Source organism: Thalassophryne amazonica, chromosome 21 (genome assembly GCF_902500255.1).
Source record: "Thalassophryne amazonica chromosome 21, fThaAma1.1, whole genome shotgun sequence".
In the NCBI taxonomy this organism is placed as follows: Eukaryota; Metazoa; Chordata; class Actinopteri; order Batrachoidiformes; family Batrachoididae; genus Thalassophryne; species Thalassophryne amazonica.
Genome location: NC_047123.1, coordinates 27185767 through 27205080, shown reverse-complemented (window position 1 = coordinate 27205080; position 19314 = coordinate 27185767). Strand labels below are relative to the sequence as shown.

Genomic DNA, 19314 nt, shown 5'->3' with positions numbered 1-19314 from the left:
CCTTACCAAAAATAGTACTTATAAGTATATAAAAAGTAAACTAGAAGTATACTTGAAACATACTTGCATATACTACTTTTTGGTAAGGGTTGGCCCACATTTACTTTAAAGTTGCATTTAAAGCTACAGTGTGTATTGTTTAGGGGGTGTTTATTAGCGTAAAATAAACTATAGCATTCATAACCATCTGTTTATTATAATTATCAGCAATCGGCATGTTATAATTACCAGTAATCGGCATGTTTTCATGGGTGCGGGGCCCCTCGTGGTGGCCACCATTGCACCACCATGTTAATACAGTAGCCCAAAAGGGACATACTTATTCCATCTTTTGCATTTTGAAGCACGGCTGAAAGACAGAAGGAAAAATGGAAGAAATCAGTGGTTGGTCCTCTGTACGCTGTATCCTGGTGCGAGCTAACAAGTTTAAGAACTCTCATTTTTGTAAAATGAGGAATCATCCATATCATTTATCACCAAATCCCTGCTTCCAAAGAAAAGAAACAATTTTCTGGCCAGCAATGACATAATGCAATGTGCAACCTCACCACGAGATGGCAATAAATCCTACACACTGTAGCTTTAATGAGCTGAAACTGGGCACTGTATGCAGAAACTGTTTATGCAAATGTTTGTAACTCCTAGATTGTTAATGTTGTAGTTAAACCTCTTAAATTTAAGCTAAAAGTCTTCACTACAAACATTTAATTGTTTGTCAACTCCATTGTGTTGGTGTACAGAGGCGAAATTAGACCGGGGTCCAAATACTTATGGGCTTGACTGTAAATTTTGCTTGCAAGCTGCTTTGTTTAACTTGTCATTGAAGGTTCTCAGTGACATTTGTTGAACTTAGTTCGATATCACCCTTTAACCGACAGTGACGGGCTTATTGGATCACGCAAGACCGGCCAATAATTTACCCACAATCAGATCCACACACTTGAAAATCACGTGTAATGTTGCTGACGCATGGAGGCAAGCTTAGTGTGTCGTAATGCGTGACATTTGGCAGGAGTCAATGACTCCATTATCTTCCACGCATGAAGAGTGCTGTAATGTTCACCGTTTAACCTCCATTCTTCACTTCTTCATTTCTTTGGTTTAATCTGTAACTGGGAGAAAAAAAAAAAACTTTTGATGGCAGCTGTTTCACACAAATGCTCTAAGTTCAACTCCAGTAAGATTGTGTAAAACTGATGCCTAGGTGAAGGAAAAAAATCAAATTTAGCTGTTACAGCCACATGGTCTTGATTGTAATGTGATGTTGGACGAAATAGAGTATTGCATTAGATCCACCAAGGAGAGTGTTTTTTTTTTTTTAAACCAAACTGAAGTTGATGACTCAATTTGTATTATTTTATTAAAAATTTTAGTTACTGATCATCCTGAAGTATATCTAGTTGTAACCTGCCATCTCCAACTACTTACATGATTGTTCATCCCATTTAGTTTGTCTAAATGCAAGATATCTTTAAATATAATGGACATATTTCAACAAATTTTTGTGAGAGGATGGCTCTCGAGTCAGGAAAGAGTATTTAAAATTTTGGTGGTGCTCTAGATCAGCCTTTAAATGTTTACTTTCATTAGCTTTCTTTCCTTATGACATCATAAAGAGGTAGAAAATCCAAAGTACACTCAATTCTCTCATCTGGCCTTTAATCCCCTATTGCTCCCGGTGTGTAGTGAGCGCCTTGTATGGCAGCACCCTGACATCGGGGTGAATGTGAGGCATAATTGTAAAGCGCTTTGAGCGTCTGATTCAGATGGAAAAGCGCTATGTAAATGCAGTCCAATATCTGGTGCACGAAACGGGAAAATAAATTGTAATAAAGTTAACATTTTATTGTAAACCAAACACGGTCACATAAATCTTAAACAATTTTACAATTTACAGTACATTTAACATGAATCATTACATATACATATTTAAGCATACTTTAGTCATTTTTGTTCAATATATATCCAAACTATTACACGTAAACTCCAAATATACAAACAAACTTAAATACAGTCAAAAATGCATTACAGCAATATTAAAATGGAATGTTGGGTTTCGATGTCAATAGAACAGGGTGGCCGTGAGCCGCTGTTACGCAAACTGTGAGGCTAGTGGAAGACTAGAGGAGGGGAGATGTAGTTAGCAAGCGGAACTACGCAAACAATCCTTTTCCCGCCTGTGTTATAGCAGCCGTGCTATCGCTCCTCAGTATAACATTGTTTCAAGTGCAAATGAAAATACGAACACTGACACACTGTTTGAGTTCTGCTAAAGACAGAACTGATGTTAATTTAGTGCTACATTGTTCCAACAACTCCCGCCTGCAACTCTGAATTAATCATTCACTTTGACAAACCTAAACAGAAATTAAAGTTTAAAGCAATTAACAGATTTCAGAATGCAGAAATACCGATATGTATACAGTACTAAACTCTGACCCCCCATTAGCATATGTGATCACACGTTAGAGGTTAGCACATGCAAACACGCTGATTTCAGTTGACATTAATGTAACATGTTAAAGAAAACACTCGACTATGGTTAGCATTAGCCTTTGCGTTTAGAGCCAACAATAGTTTACACTAAACACAGCTAATGCTAGCTGCTTTCCTAAGGCTTAGTGTCAACCACAGTTGTAGAGAATAAACACATATGCTAATCACATTTAGTGTTTTGTCTAAAATGACACAAAGTCAAACATGCCTTGTCAGTAAAAATGTTGTAACGTTCTGCTCCTTGCTAACCTTGGTTGTTGGCGCTGCTTCCTAAAGGGTTAGCAATAAACTGTGTCGCATGAGCGCATATGCTAATGCTAACAATGGTTAGCACTTTCTCTAATATGGCAAGTCAAACATGCCTCACCAGAAACGTTCCATTCCTGGAAAACTTTAATCTGTGCCAAAAGATGCAACTTTAGACAGAGATAAATAATATTAAAGGCACCTTTTGAGAAAAAAGCATCCCTTTCTTGTAACATTCATCTTAAATAACTCCCTTTTTCAGACGTAAAAAAAATTAAATAACAGAAGAAACTAAAGCACCAAAAAGAATAATCTCCAAGCTACTCATTCAAACTCAACAGGTAGTCCCCCCAAAAGGATAAAAAAGGGGGGTGTGTATATATCAATATAAAGATGAGGGCATAATTTGTTTTATAGACTGGTATCAGCCTGATTTTTACTACTTTGAGAAAATGTGGAAAATGTGTGCTTGTTGGTTTTTGGCATCTGGTTTGCTGGAGCTTTTAAACGGTCTGAACTAGGTGCAAAGGACCCTGGGTAAAACTCAGGAGGTGCTGAAGGGATCTACGTGGATAGTTGAAGAACCTTTGGTGTTCAGGGTAAGATGAAGGATTACAGTTAAACCCAAATGAGTCGGTGTAATAGGAGCAAGTCATCACAAAATTGCAATAGAACGTTGGCGAAATTACAGCAGGGTATAAAAAAGTCTGTTCTTGTAGAGCTGTTGCAGGGGTTGGTTGTGTTGTATCCACCATCCAGTTGGAAAATCTGGAGTAACATCAAGATGCAAGTAAATGGACACTTCACAGTTCATGTCCGATAAGTCTGAAGCGGCAGCCCTCCATATAGAGAGCACCCGTGTTACAATCCTATAGGTAGGAGTCCGTATCCGGAGCATAGGAGAAGCCTAGGAAAGCCTCGGCAGCCTCTTTGCTGCTCGTCGCCGCAAACGCGTTGTCAGGGGAACAGCCGATGGAGCTGGGCACCGGTTCCTCTGTAAACTCTGGATCAAAGTGCCGTAAGTCGTTGGGACCAGTCTGCGGAGAGAGAGGGGGGTAGAAAATTAGTCAAAGTCTAAAGAGCCCAGAGCGGGAAACGAATCACTTTCACACTTAATGGGATGTGGAAGGAACGTACCACGTTGGGGTTGAAGGGAGGGGTAATCTTTTTGGCGTTGAGGTCGTCCCAGTTGATGGGGGAGAAGAACATGTGGTTCTTAATTTCAACCTGACAACAAATGCAAGAGATAACAGTTACACAACGGGCACAAAAAGAACTGTATGCATGTTATAATATTCAGTACCTGACCTATTTGAATTAAAGGGGTCATGCAATTTATTTATACTATTTATACTTTAAAAAAATCTGCATTTTTCAGCACCTTTTGCAGTTAAATATAATGTGAGGGATCCTCAAAGTCCCATTAATCAGTGCTATGAGCACAATTTAAATTTAAGGCATATGGCACGGAACTGCAAATGCTGTAACTTCCCGTGTACTATGACCCCTTGAAACAAATCAGGAGTTATATTTATTTTTTCTCCGATTAAACCACTAATCACTTCAGTGGTAAACAAGCACATCACACAAACTTACAAAGTCGTCGGTGCAGCCGATCCGCTTGGTTCTGTCTTTCTGCAGGAGACCCTCCAGCAGGTGTCTGGCTGAGTTGGAAATGTTTGGTTTGAGCTGCAGCGGCTTGTTCAGGATGTTGTCGTACATCTCTGCGGTGTTACGGCTGTAGAACGGTGGCTGTTGAGGGACAAATAACTGGTTTTTACCATCAGGGCAACAAAGAATCTCTGAGAAAAATCTGTTTTCTGTGAAATGGCTCTGTGTTCTCATCCTGCACAGAGTGTGACGTAGTTCACGTTTGCACCAGTTCATTTTGGATCTTGATTTAGATGCCAATTGGGAGTTGATAATTGTATTTTTTATGTTGCCTTGGCCTAAGCTTTAAAGCTACAGTGTGTAGGAATTAGTGCCATCTAGTAGTGAGATTGTAGATTTCATTATACGGTTGCCGGTCAACGTTCTTCATGAAAAAATTATACCAGTGGACATTTTTTTTTCTTCAAACTGCATGAATGTTACTTACCAGGCCATAGAGCATCTCGTAGAGAACAGCTCCTAAACACCACCAGTCCACCGTTCTGTCATACGGCTGCTTGTGAAGAACCTCAGGTGCTAAATACTGCGGCAGAAACAGACAAAGAGAATCAAGATTACCACACAATTACAAAGTGAGAAAGATGAGGAGCAAAGAACCGGTAGGGGAGGGATGTTGCGTTTACCTCCGGTGTACCGCAAAAGGTGGACGTGGTCTCGTTCTGTTCGATGTTCTCCTTGCACAGGCCGAAATCTGTCAGGATGACGTGGCCCTGAGAGTCCAGAAGAATGTTTTCTGGCTTCAGGTCTCTGTAGACGATGTTGAGGGAGTGGAGGTAACCTAGCGCGCTGGCGATCTCCGCGGCGTAGAACCTCGCCCGGGGCTCCAGGAAGCAACGTTCTCTCTGCAGATGGTAGAACAACTGGAAGGAAATCAAGACAAAGGAGAAGGCTGTTAATACGAAGAGCTATAAGACAGAGAGATGAGAAGAACAGAAGGAAAAGGCCTCAGAGATGAAGTCATGGAATCGAGGGAAGAAGGAGAGGAGACGAGGCCCATATTTAATCGGCAACGTCTCTACTCGTCCAACAATTGCAGGAAATTAGCTCAATTAAAACACAGATTCTGAAATTTAACAGCATTGCTAATTTTGGACCAAGTCCGCCCACTGATTTCCGGAGAGGTGTTTCTGTTTGGGGGGGTAGAGAGAGAACGACAGCCTCTATTCTGCGTCTCATTACAGGATATCCCGTCTGTCTGTCTCATTGTGCGCCGTCTCACCTCGCCACCGTTGATGTAGTCCAAGACAAAGTAGAGCTTGTCTGCCGTTTGGAAAGAGTAGTGCAGCCCCACTAAGAACGGGTGCTTGACATTCTTCAGCAGCACATTCCTCTCTGACATGATGTGTTTCTCCTGAGGGACAGAAAGCTCAGAGGTTAGCAAAGCGGCGTGAGCCCGTGTGTTTACTAGCGCGTGCATATTTTATGCACGCTCACCTCCTTCTTTTTGAGGATGGCCTTTTTCTGCAAGACTTTGACTGCATAGAACTCATCATCTGCGCGATGGCGCGCCAGTAGGACCTTGCCGAAGCTACCTTTACCGATCACCTTGAGGAAATGGAAGTCGCTAGGTTTGGCCGAGGGGTTGGATGACGGGCCGAGGTTGATCTGCTGGGTTGGACTGGGCTGTGATTGGAGGAGAAAGGGAAGGAGGTTAGAATGTTATAATGAGCTACAAAGCGTAGGGTCGGTTAAATCTTTCAAGGCATCAGAATGTGCTAAAAGGTTTTATCCTAAATATAGTTGGGGTATTGTCCAAATGTTCCTCAAAATCCCATAATTCTTTGAGTGGGCATGCAGAAAACCTCAAAAATAACCATAACGTCAGCCAGACATGGATGACTTTAGACTTTATGACCGGGGTGCACATAACTGGCACGCATTGTGCTCGTGTGCGCTAAACATCATTGATGCAAAGCAGAGGGAATCACTTTTCCTACAATCTGTCATTGCTTTCCTCTTGTGAAATGCTTCCCTTGTGTTTTCTGCCGCGCATCATTTATTTTTAGCACGCCAAGCACCATGCGTACCAGTTATGCGCATGTCTGTTTATGACATATGTCCTCGCGGTCTTAAATTCTCTAGTTGATCTGGTCCTATAGTGCCCACAATTTCTAAAAATTGATACTTTTCCTGCAAAATAACTATCTAGGAAGGAGAACCTGGTATTCCTGTCAGAATACCACTTCAAACATGTATGTTTTGCACACGCATGTTTGTGCAAACATTCAAACGTGCAAAAAAGATTACCACTTACATGGTCCAAAATAAGACCTGCACTTGTCCTCACCTGAATCTATCAGAGCCAAATATTTCAGAGCTGAATATGCGGGAGTGACGAAAGTTTTGCAGACTTACTGACATCGTTAATCTCACACTTGCTCTGCTAAATGCAGGGAAGAGTAACTGCAATTTGCAATAACTGCAACTGCAATCCCAGCACACATACGGCAGTCGGATACTGTGGAGACTTTTAAATCAAGTTTAAAGACTCATTTGTTTTCCTTGTTTTATCATTAGTGTTATGGTGTGTTTTAGTCTTGTATGGTTTTGTCTTTTTGTGTTTTTAAATTTGTAATTCGTTTTTTTTTTTCTGTTTTTATTATGTTGCGTGAAGCGCCTTGAGACAATCTCATCGTGAATTGGCGCTATATAAATTGATAAATTTGATTTGATTTTGCAATTTGGCAATTCTGTCAATTGTGTGTTCTATGTGTATCCATTCGGTACTACACTTCAGATATGGAGAGTTGCACACTTGCAACAAATTCTAACCAATCTTCTCCCCAAACCTCAACCCCCCCTAAAAAAAAAAAAAAAAAAAGACCTCCAGAGCCGCCAGTGTCTATGAAATATTTCCAACTACAACGTTCCCTGTATGGATTAAGACATGTAAAAGTAAGTCCCTTCGGCTGCTCCCTTGTTTGCACTCGGGGTCGCCACAGCAAATCCACGGTGGATCTGCATGTTGATTTGGCACAGGTTTTACGCCGGATGCCCTTCCTGACGCAACTCCACATTACATGGAGAAATGTGGCAGGGGTGGGATTTGAACCCAGAACCTTCCGAACTGAAACCAAGCGCATTAACCACTTGGCCACCACCCCTGCTATGGATTAAGACATGACAAACTGGAATATCTCTCTGTCAGTCTCATGTTTAATGAGCTGGAAGCAACAAAGGTTCGGCGTTTTTGCTTAATAAATGACAGAAGGTGTGCAGATGAACTTACCGGAGGAGAAGGGTTCTCGTTCATGAGCTCAGGATCCTGAGGAGGGTTCAAGTTCAGAATGGATTGAACTTCAGGACTGGGGAAAAAAAACCCCCCAAAAAACCAGACATGAATCATTGCAAGTACCCTTTAAAAATGTTTTGCATGTGAACTTTGAAAGCAAAAGGTGGATAAGAGCACACATTGTCATCCAGTGAATAATGAGCCATGTGATACTCACTGTTTGCAGGCGTAGGAGTTTGTGGAAAAGCGCTGAATGATGTCATTCAAGCCCATTTTTCTCTGTTTCATAAAAGCTGCAAAACGACAAGCAGAACGAGAGGGGGAAAAAGTTAATAGAGAAGTTGAAACGGCATCCAGCGTGAGCGTAAAAACATCCAATCCAGAGGCGTACCGGTGACTAACGACACAAGCCCTCTCGACTTGGAATAAGTCATGGCTGGAGATTCCGTGTCTGTTTTGATCGTCATTCTGCGAGAATTTCAAGAAAAGGGACCAAAAAAATAAATAAAAAATAGCCGCTCAGCTCAAAAATGCCCCAAAATGAAAAATGCAACTCTCAGACTGTTCCTGCTATAAAAAGTCTTGCAGGGGGAGGAGCCACTGCGTACACGCCCACCCACTGGGCGTGTTCTTCTGACATTTGTTTTCTCTCTACTTTATAAAAACAGGTTACCAGGTTTTCCACCAATCATTGGAAATTAATCATATTTTCATCATGCCAGCATTTTTTAAGGCTATGAAATGTCAAAAAATATAGTGAAAATAAGCAGATCTAAAAGTTGTCATTTTTTCCCTCCAGATAAATGACTTTAAATTATAGTTGATGGAAATTCTTGCAGGATAATTCCACCCAAGTGTAACTGCTGTCAACAGCCTCTTCCAGGAGAACACATTGTTTTTGGTGCTTTAATCCCACATGAAAAAATGGAACCTGATCGCGCCTTAATCCCCAGACTCCTGCCTCCACTGCGTGTTCCCACAGTCCCGGCGCAAAGGAATTCCAAAGCCTCTTTAAGGAGGGCCTATCACCTTCACAGTTTGGCTGCTTCTCACTGAAAACCTGTGGGGTTGACGCAGGCTCTCCGGGTTTACAAAAAAAAAAACGGGAGGCGATGCCAAGAGTGGAAAAATACAGAAAGTCGTGGATGCGTTCGGCTTCTTCAATCAGATGAAAAAAAGGGAGAGAGAGGGGAGGGGAGCTGCGATCTGGTTTGAAACACTGAAGCATATAAAAGTGTCAGAATGTGGCGACAAAGTAGTAAACATGAGGGTAAAATGACGCTTTTTTGTGCGTAAAAGCGCACAGTGGCACAAGGTGTACGGTTACGCAAGCACCACCTGGGTTTGAAAAAAGTTTGTTTCCTTCCTGACGCGCACTCGCGCGGAAACACGACGATATAAAATGCAGTCAGTCGTAATATAAAGGAAAAACACGCGTAAAAGTGGCGAAAAACGCTCAACACATCTGCGGCGTGCGTAAAATCCTCCATATGTACTCGTACGTAACGTCAGATTTGGAGTTAGTTAAAAAACCAAACAAACAGGGGGAGCTGTTCGGGGTTTCTTTTCACATCTTTTTACAGACGACCTTCTACAGATAAAAGCATCATAAATCCAGGTCAGTGGATTATTACACGGAGACGATCGAGCGCAACCCAAAATAACCCAAAACCCACATCCAACTGCGTTTGTCCCAAACAGCAAAGCGGAGTTTTATCCCGACCGAACCAACATATTAATCACAAGAGACAGAAAGACGACACATAATTATATTTGCTGTGTTTTAAAGTTTGCGTCCAAACAGCCCGCTGATGTTAGAATTTGAAACTGTACTTACACGTCAGTGTTGTTGTTTTTCTTTCATTAAATGCTTTACTTCCTGGAATACAAAAAAAAGGAGAAAAAAATATGTCGGGCTTTAGGCTCCTCGGCCGTTATCGAACTACATTCTTTTCTCGAGGAGTTTCTTCTAGTCCGTGTATTTTTTCTTCTTTCTTTTAGGGAGGAGTCGCTCCGCCTTCAGTTTCCTTCCAGTTTCTAGTTTTGTGTTTCATCCGCTGCTGACGGTGATGCGTTCAAATGCCCACCACAACGTCGGACGTTTGCCATGAATAGTGTCCTTCTTTTTTGTCTGACGAACACAATAGTTAAATCTTTACATTTAGGGGAAACTGGGACTGTCATTTTTGCTTACATTTAGGGGACACTGGGGCACTAGTTTCACTTTATATTTATGGGAGACTGGTGCTATAATTTTACTTTACATTTAGGAGAGACAGGAGCAGTAGTTTGACTTTCATTTATGGTAGACTGGGGCTGTCATTTAACTTTACATTTTCAGGGAGACTGTAGTTTTACTTTCTTTAGGGAGACTGGGACCAGTTTTAATTTACATTTATGGTAGACTGGGGCTGTCATTTAACTTTACATTTTCAGGGAGACTGTAGTTTTACTTTCTTTAGGGAGACTGGGACCAGTTTTAATTTACATTTAGGGGAGACTGGGACTGTCATTTTTCCTTACATTTAGGGGAGACTGGGACTGTCATTTTTCCTTACATGTAGGGGAAACTGGGACACTAGTTTCACTTTATATTTATGGGAGACTGGGACTGCGGTTTTACTTTACATTTAGGGGATACTGGGACACTAGATTCACTCTATATTTATGGGAGACTGGGACTATAATTTTACTTTACATTTAGGGGAGACAGGAGCAGTAGTTTGACTTTCATTTATGGGAGACTGGGGCTGTCATTTAACTTTACATTTCAGGGAGACTGTAGTTTTACTTTCCTTTAGGGAGACTGGGACCAGTTCTAATTTACATTTAGGGGAGACTGGGACTGTCATTTTTCTTTGCATTTAGGGGAGATCAGGACCATAGTTTCACCTTACATTTAAGGGAGACTGTAGTAGTTTGACTTCACATTTAGGGGAGACTGGAACCAGAGTTTTACTTTATATTTAAGGTAGACTGGGACCATCATTTTTCTTTAAATTTAGGGGAGACTAGAACCATAGTTTTACCTTACATTCAGGGGAGACTGGGACAGTAGTTTTACTTTACTTTTAGGAGAGACAGGAGCTTTACTTTACTTTTGGGCTTAATTAGGAAAATAATTATACTTTACTTTTTTGGTGTCCTTTGGCAGTACTTTTACTTTGTATTAGGGGAGAACGGGACAGTAGTTTTACTTACCAGGCAGGAACTTTGCATTCTTTACATGAGACAGGGACAGTACATTTACTTTCTTTATAGTGGATACTTTGACAGTAGTTTTGCTTTCACTTACAAGAGACTGTGACAGTAGGTTTGCTTTGTAATAGGGGAGATTGGGTTAGTAATTTCTTCTGTGCATTGTGGGATACTGTGACAGCACTTAAATTTTTGTATTAGGGGAGACTGGTGGCATCTTCCTTTAAAGGAAAATGTAAACAATTGTACATTTTTCTTTGTGGCAGTAGTCCTGGTAGACTTTGCATTACAGTTTTTGTCACAATATACCCACACACCACACTTTTATTAATTGATTTAGCTACGTTATCCAAGATATTTTGGGATATGGGTAATGTGTACACATTAATGGATAATGGGTATACATGACCCCATTATGGATATGCATTATCCCAATGTGTGACTTTGGGGGGAATTACCTGGGATAGCTTAATTTAAACAGAGCGAGCAGCAATCCATATATGGACTTCCGTGACATATATCGCGGAAGTCTAAAACGAGTCATTTCAGGCTGTTTTATGAAAAGCACAAGCATAGAATGTTTAACATGAACCCCCAGCAATATTTAAATATAAAAGGTAAAATGCACAAAAGTACTATATTAACATTAACGGTCAGTCAAAAAAGTACATGTGGCCACATTTGGTACATTTGTTTTGTACCTCTACATTTTTCTACCACCCCTGCAGAGATGATTAATTATCATAATCAGCCCTATCTAAATGATCCCACTGTGACTTTTAATCTAAATTATGTTTGACTAGTGACTTGACAGAACTATTTCTTAACACACGTAATGCAAGAGGACTTGTGATGCAACCCGTCACTTCACCACCGCTTGCTGACACATTGTTCCCTCTCACCACCTCCTCCGTCATAGCTGTTTAAATTTGCATTTGTCTTTTATTGTGAAATTTTAACCTCATGAGAAACTGTGAAGGACACTCACGTGGCGTAATAAATTACTACCTTGTACAAACTGTGACCTAAACACCTTCCGACCTGCCTGCGCTGAGGACCGTTCCGGGCATGGAATTAAAATGTAACCCGGAGTTCTTCAAAGGCGGAATCTGCCGTGATGTTGCAACCATATTATTAAAACCTTTGATTTCCTTGTGTCCCGTCATTTCACTTTTCATCTGGAAAATAACTGTGACATTATTATCTGTCCAGGATACAGTAGTGTTCAGAATAATAGTAGTGCTATGTGACTAAAAAGATTAATCCAGGTTTTGAGTATATTTCTTATTGTTACATGGGAAACAGGGTACCAGTAGATTCTCACAAATCCAACAAGACCAAGCATTCGTGATATGCACACTCTTAAGGCTATGAAATTGGGCTATTAGTAAAAAAAAAGTAGAAAAGGGGGTGTTCACAATAATAGTAGTGTGGCATTCAGTCAGTGAGTTCATCAGTTTTGTGGAACAAACAGGTGTGAATCAGGTGTCCCCTATTTAAGGATGAAGCCAGCACCTGTTGAACATGCTTTTCTCTTTGAAAGCCTGAGGAAAATGGGACGTTCAAGACATTGTTCAGAAGAACAGCGTAGTTTGATTAAAAAGTTGATTGGAGAGGGGAAAACTTATACGCAGGTGCAAAAAAATTATAGGCTGTTCATCTACAATGATCTCCAATGCTTTAAAATGGACTAAAAAACCAGAGACGCGTGGAAGAAAACGGAAAACAACCATCAAAATGGATAGAAGAATAACCAGAATGGCAAAGGCTCACCCATTGATCAGCTCCAGGATGATCAAAGACAGTCTGGAGTTACCTGTAAGTGCTGTGACAGTTAGAAGACGCCTGTGTGAAGCTAATTTATTTGCAAGAATCCCCCGCAAAGTCCCTCTATTAAATAAAAGACATGTGCAGAAGAGGTTACAATTTGCCAAAGAACACATCAACTGGCCTAAAGAGAAATGGAGGAATATTTTGTGGACTGATGAGAATAAAATTATTCTATTTGGGTCCAAGGGCTGCAGACAGTTTGTGAGACGACCCCCAAACTCTGAATTCAAGCCACAGTTCACAGTGAAGACAGTGAAGCATGGTGGTGCAAGCATCATGATATGGGCATGTTTCTCCTACTATGGTGTTGGGCCTATATATCGCATACCAGGTATCATGGATCAGTTTGGATATGTCAAAATACTTGAAGAGGTCATGTTGCCTTATGCTGAAGAGGACATGCCCTTGAAATGGGTGTTTCAACAAGACAATGACCCCAAGCACACTAGTAAACCAGCAAAATCTTGGTTCCAAACCAACAAAATTAATGCCTCGCAGATGTGAAGAAATAATGAAAAACTGTGGTTATACAACTAAATACTAGTTTAGTGATTCACAGGATTGCTAAAAAAGCAGTTTGAACATAATAGTTTTGAGTTTGTAGCGTCAACAGCAGATGCTACTATTATTGTGAACACCCCCTTTTCTACTTTTTTTAATAATAGCCCAATTTCATAGCCTTAAGAGTGTGCATATCATGAATGCTTGGTCTTGTTGGATTTGTGAGAATCTACTGAATCTACTGGTACCTTGTTTCCCATGTAACAATAAGAAATATACTCAAAACCTGGATTAATCTTTTTAGTCACATAGCACTACTATTATTCTGAACACTACTGTAACTCAAAAAGTTGCAGACAGATTTCCGTGAAATTTTGTGGAGGGATACATTTTGGTCAGAGGAAGAGCTGGTTATGTTATGGGCCTGACCTATGAGGAGGGGACGTGACCCTGCATTTACTAAAATAAGCATTTGCCACAGTGAGGCAGATAAAGGGTTTTTGTTTTTTAATGCTACAAACGCACACTAGTATGTTATGTAACGCACTGGTTGCACTGTCACTAGTGCAGATGCCGTTACTCCATTAAAGGAGAAGACATTTGTGCCGGTTGTTGATGTGGAGAAGAAGATTACAGTCATACGATGCACAGAGCCGCTCACATTCAACTTGTCTGTGGCAGATGACATCCATCTGTTATGTCCGCTGTGTGTTTCATGCTGCCGGTGCTCCACATGCCGGGTTTTTGTGATGAGGGCGGTTGCAGCTCCGGTGTGTCCGAGGTCTGTGGCGGATATGAATGAGCCTCAGTGGTAATGAACCAAATGACACGTTACGTAAAGCTCTCGGCTATTCATCCAGGATGGCTCTGCTTCATGTGCAGGTTTTCAAGTGCTGCCAGCTACGGCAGCAAAAAAGTAGCCTATACCCACAGTGTGCCCTGAGTCTCTTGTCTTATCCACACGTTATGACAAAATTACAAATTGTCCAATCTGCCAGCAGCAAGTAATTAATTTTTCTGTTTTTGAATTTCAAAATTAAAATTTGAATTCAAACTTTAAAATGTTAAAGTAAATTTTGAAGCTGTACTTGTTTTGTTCATTTTGTCCTAATTTTGCTGACACCCAAACTCTGCATCATTTTGGTTTTCTTGTTTAATTCGAGCTGAAAAAAGGGGGAAAAAAACATTTTCTTTTATTATGATTACTGATCTTTGATGTTAATCTTAGATAATAATAATTACTGACTTACTTTGATATGGATCACTGATGTTTGATCCCGAACACAGAACTTAAATCCTGATAACTGACCTTTGATTCTTATCACTGAGGTTTGTTCCTGATTCACAACCTTCAATCCTGATCAGTCATCCTTGATTCTAATCTTTGATCCCGAGCACTGATCCTTGATCTTGGAACTGATACCCTTGGTCCCGATTACTCAACATTGATCCAGATCCCTGAACATTGATCCTAATCACTGATCTTTGAAGCAGAACACAGAACTCTGATAATCAAACTTTGACCCTGATTGGTGACTTTCACTCCTCATCACTCATCCTTGATGCTGATCTTTGATCCTAACCACTGACCTTTAATCCTGATATGAGTTTTCATTCTTATCCTGAAACTTTGGTCCGCATTGGCAATATTTTATCATGATTATTCATCACTGAGGCTGATCTTTGATTCTAATCACTGGCCTTTGATCCTGATATCCGAACCTTTAACTGTTTCACAAAACTTTGATCCTGACTGATGACATTTGATATGATCACTCATCTTTGATCATGCTCTTTGATCCTGCCCTTCCTGATCACTCATCTTGAAACATGATTTTTGATCCTGCTCTTTCTGATCACAAAGCTTTGATTGCTGAGTTCTTTGACTCATTGATGGGGTTTATGTTTTCATTATGCTTATCTGTCTTTGACTTACTGATGGAGTTTATGTTTTCAATATGTTTGTCTATATGACTGTCTTTCCTTTGATGCTGTAATCTGTATCAAAGGTAAAATCCTGACCTTTTATTTTGATTGCTGACATATTCACCGATCTTGATGAAAGGAGCAGAGGAATAATATTTAGAGGTCCAAGATCAACTATCAAAGGCGGAGTCGATATAATGGAAATCAGGAGCAAAGATCAAAAGAACGATCTATCCTTTGGATGTGCATGAGCACCAAAGTGTGATCAGCGCTTTTAAGCCTGAATACAACACCAAATTTCATTGAAGTCCATTCATCTCCTGCTGGCAGTGAAGACAGACAAACAAAAATCTCTTTTGACTAATGTACAACACCATCTGCAGCTTTTTTTATGACCTCCAGTGCGCCTTTTACATTAAAGTCAGAGTAACACTGAGCTAATTGCTAATTCCTGACAGCAGATTGACAGGCTTTACTAACACAGTGCCTGTAAATGTCCGTATGTTTCAAAAACTGCTCATGTGAGTCCTTTGGGTATGATGGACACACACACAGGCTGTGTCTGGATACTGTAGGTGTGTTGTGCTTGGATGTGACGGGCAGGTCGGCACAGGTGAGTGTTGCGTCATAAATGGTGGGCAAAAGGAGTAAACAGTAGTTTCTGACACTTAAATGATGGCGTTCTGTGCGTCATGGGTGAAAAAAGGGAACATCAGATCAGCAAACGCGTGGACGCAAGATTATAATTCACACATTTTGTAAACTTGGCTGCCAAGGAAACAAAACACAACAAATCAGCAATTAAATGGTTGTGAACTGAGAGGCTTGAATGTGGCTTTGAGTAAACAGCCCACTGGTCTTTCTTATTGGTCCGAGACACCAGGTATAACTGCAGAACTGCAGCAGCAGCAGCACACACTGTTTGAAACCCAAAACAGGACAGAATGAGGATAATAACATAGCAACATCTATTTGAAAGCATGACCTGCCAAAGAGGTAACCGAGGCAGCCATTCACAGCGACACTCGGCAGCAAGCAAATTAATTGCTTCAAATAATAAATTACTGAATCCATGAAACAATGGATGGGGTAGGGATTAAATAAGACGTGGTCTTCATCCTACTGTGAATGTATTGTGTCTGTACTGTACATTCTCATGTAAAAGAATAAATAAATAAATTGAAAAAAAAATTGAAATTGAAACAACAAATGAAACAATTGCTTCAGATGATTCACTGTTTTGAAATGCTCGAAACTGTACAAGCAATTGCTTCAGAAAATTATTCACTCTTTCAGAATGCTCAGACCGCCGATTTCATTACTTTAGAAAGTGATTCACTGTTTCATAATGCTTGAAACTCACTCACTCATCTTCAACTGCTTATCCAGAATCGGGTCGCAGGATGCTTGAAATGATACAAAACAATTGCTTCAGAAAATTATTCACTCTTTCAGAATGCTCAGAACGCTGATTTAATTGCTTTAGAAAGTGATTCACTGTTTCAGAATGCTTGAAACTCACTCCTTCATCTTCAACCACTTATCCAGAATTGGGTCACGGGATGCTTGAAACTATACAAACCAATTGCTTCCGACAAGTATTCACTCTTTTGAAATCCATAAAACACTGATTTAATTGCTTTAGAAAATGATTCACTGTTTCAAAATTCTTGAAACTCACTCATCTTCATCCGCTTATCCAGAATTGGGTCACGGGATGCTTGAAACTATACAAACCAATTGCCTCAGACAAGTATTGACTCTTTTGAAATCCATAGAACACTGATTTCATTGCTTTAGAAAATAATTCACTGTTTCAAAATGCTTGAAACGCACTCATCTTCAACCACTAATCCAGAATTGGGTCACGGGATGCTTGAAACTATACAAACCAATTGCTTCAGACAAGTATTGACTCTTTTGAAATCCATAGAACACTGATTTAATTGCTTTAGAAAATGATTCACTGTTTCAAAATGCTTGAAACTCACTCACTCATCGTCATCCGCTTATCCAGAATTGGGTCACGGGATGCTTGAAACTATACAAACCAATTGCTTCAGACAAGTATTGACTCTTTTAAAATCCATAGAACACTGATTTCATTGCTTTAGAAAATGATTCACTGTTTCAAAATGCTTGAAACTATACAAACCAATTGCTTCAGAATTGTTCACTCTTTCAAAATGCTCAGAACACTGGTTTCATTCCTTTAGAAATTTATTCACTGTTTCAAAATGTTTGAAACTATACAAATCAGTTGCATCAGAGAATTATTGACTGTTACAAAATGCTCAAAACACTGAATGAGTCCAGTGTTTCAGAAGATGATTAATTGCTTTGAAATACTTAAAACTATTGGAACAAATTACTTGACAAATTGGTCCACTGTTTGGAGGTGCTTGTAACAGTGAGTTAACCAATTGCCTCACAAAACCATTACTTTTGCAAAATGCTCTAAACTTCTAAGGAAATAGCTGTTTCAAATACTTGGTGCACCATATGAATTTAATTGATCAGAATTTTATTTTTTAAACCTATGGGTCAGTTGCTTCAAAAATGTATTTTGTTTGAAAACACTTAATGTGGACATTGCCAACCCCCACCCCGACCCCACCCTTAAGAAAAAATTCTGGCTACACCCCTGTAACAGCCTAGTTAACCAATATGTCTTGTGACTGTGAAACCCACAACTCTATATCATGCTAAGGCCCTGCAGAAAGGAAAACAGATCAGAATCTTTCCACCTGCAGTCATGATTTAAAAAAAAAAAATTGAAAACACAAACAAAAGTTCTGATGGTAAAATGGAAGATCGGGTGAACGTGTGCTTGCTGTCAGTGAGAATGTGAGATGTTCAGGCAACATGACACACGTTTAGCAAAGTGAAAAAAAGGATTGGATAGATTCTGCACCAGAATTCGACCTCACAGTGCCCTTTGGACTGGAATATGACTTTTGGCACAAATCAGCGGAGTGATGGAAAATGTAAATTGCGGCGCGGTCATACAGTCAAATTGATAAAATGAGTCGTAAACACACGGTGAAAGTTCACTGTCACACGCGTGATCATCAGTACTCTGGACTGCCTGTAAGTACTGTTTTGCTCTCCAAGTTGGTTTCCGCAAATGAAGAAATAGTAATCTTGGTTTTACGAACAACTATTATTGTTCTGAGAGTTTGGCTGGTCAGATTAGAGGGGAGGCCACATGGAGTCATGAGGTGAAGTGATGGTGAATGCATGTGTTCACAGGTTGATTCAAAGACTGTTCTAAATTGTGGGCAAAGTGGTGCCACCTCTGGAAATTGATTGGTCACCCATTGGGTTTTTTTTTTGGCAAATGACTGACTTCAACCTTGCAAAGAAGTGGGCGTGTACACAATATGTTTGGTTTGTTTGTCAGCAAGATACAACAAAAGACTGAGTGGATTTTACTGAAGTTTTATGGGGACATACGCCTCGGGTAACAGAAGAGTTTATTAGATTTTGAGCCAGATTCTTGATCCAGGATCATTTTTACCTCTGCCAAGGAGGTTATGTTTTTGGTTGCGTGCGTTTGTTTGTCTGTCTGTCAGCAGGATAACTCAAAAAGTTTTGAACGTATTTTGATGAAATTGTAGTGGTGATCCGGATCCCGATCCGGATCCGGATCCCGATGCTAACGTGTTAGCATGTCTGTGGCATTTTCAATGTTAAAAGTTAGCATTAAGCAGTTGCAGCTGTCATCACGTTTGGGTGCATTTGTTACCTCCGCCAAGGAGGTTATGTTTTCCGTCGCGTTTGTTTGTTTGTTTGTCTGTCTGTTTGTCAGCAGGATATCTCAAAAAGTTTTTAACGGATTTTGATGAAATTTTGTGGAGTGGTTGGAAATGATGATCCGGATCCTGATGCTAATGCATTAGCATGTCTATGGCATTTTCAGTGTTAAAAGTTAGCATTAAGCAGTTGCAGCTGTCATCACGTTTGGGTGCATTTGTTTTCAAATTGTAATATTTATTACATTTATTTTTGTTTATATATTAATAATCTAATGATTATTATATACAATTTTATAGAAAGAGACAAAAAGAAATAGATCACTGTGCCAAGGAGGGAATCTCTTTAGGGTGACCCTATGGCCTTGTTTAGAGAAGTGTTTCATAAATGTTAAAAAAATTCATATATTTGCAGTTTAGTTGAATAATAAATTGAATTTTGTCTCTTATTTGTTTTTG

The 19314-nt window shown here is 40.0% G+C and overlaps 1 protein-coding gene across 6 annotated transcripts in view; it reads right to left on the bottom strand.

The window, feature by feature from the left end:
- Positions 1–1827: 1827 nt before the first annotated feature.
- Positions 1828–19314, bottom strand: part of sgk1 (serum/glucocorticoid regulated kinase 1) — a 56633-nt gene continuing 39146 nt past the window's right edge. For 4 of the 6 annotated variants that reach the window (XM_034161637.1, XM_034161636.1, XM_034161635.1 and 1 more), the window contains 9 exons: positions 7863–7938; positions 7643–7718; positions 5848–6036; positions 5633–5764; positions 5037–5273; positions 4841–4936; positions 4339–4494; positions 3880–3969; positions 1828–3779 (listed from right to left, as the gene is read on the bottom strand). In XM_034161637.1, coding sequence (XP_034017528.1) covers positions 3612–3779; positions 3880–3969; positions 4339–4494; positions 4841–4936; positions 5037–5273; positions 5633–5764; positions 5848–6036; positions 7643–7718; positions 7863–7938 — 1220 coding nt within the window. In that variant the 3' untranslated portion in view covers positions 1828–3611. Of the gene's footprint in view, positions 3780–3879; positions 3970–4338; positions 4495–4840; positions 4937–5036; positions 5274–5632; positions 5765–5847; positions 6037–7642; positions 7719–7862; positions 7939–8036; positions 8216–9482; positions 9635–19314 lie in introns of those variants that run through there. The other 2 variants (XM_034161640.1, XM_034161639.1) reach the window with 2 other exon arrangements.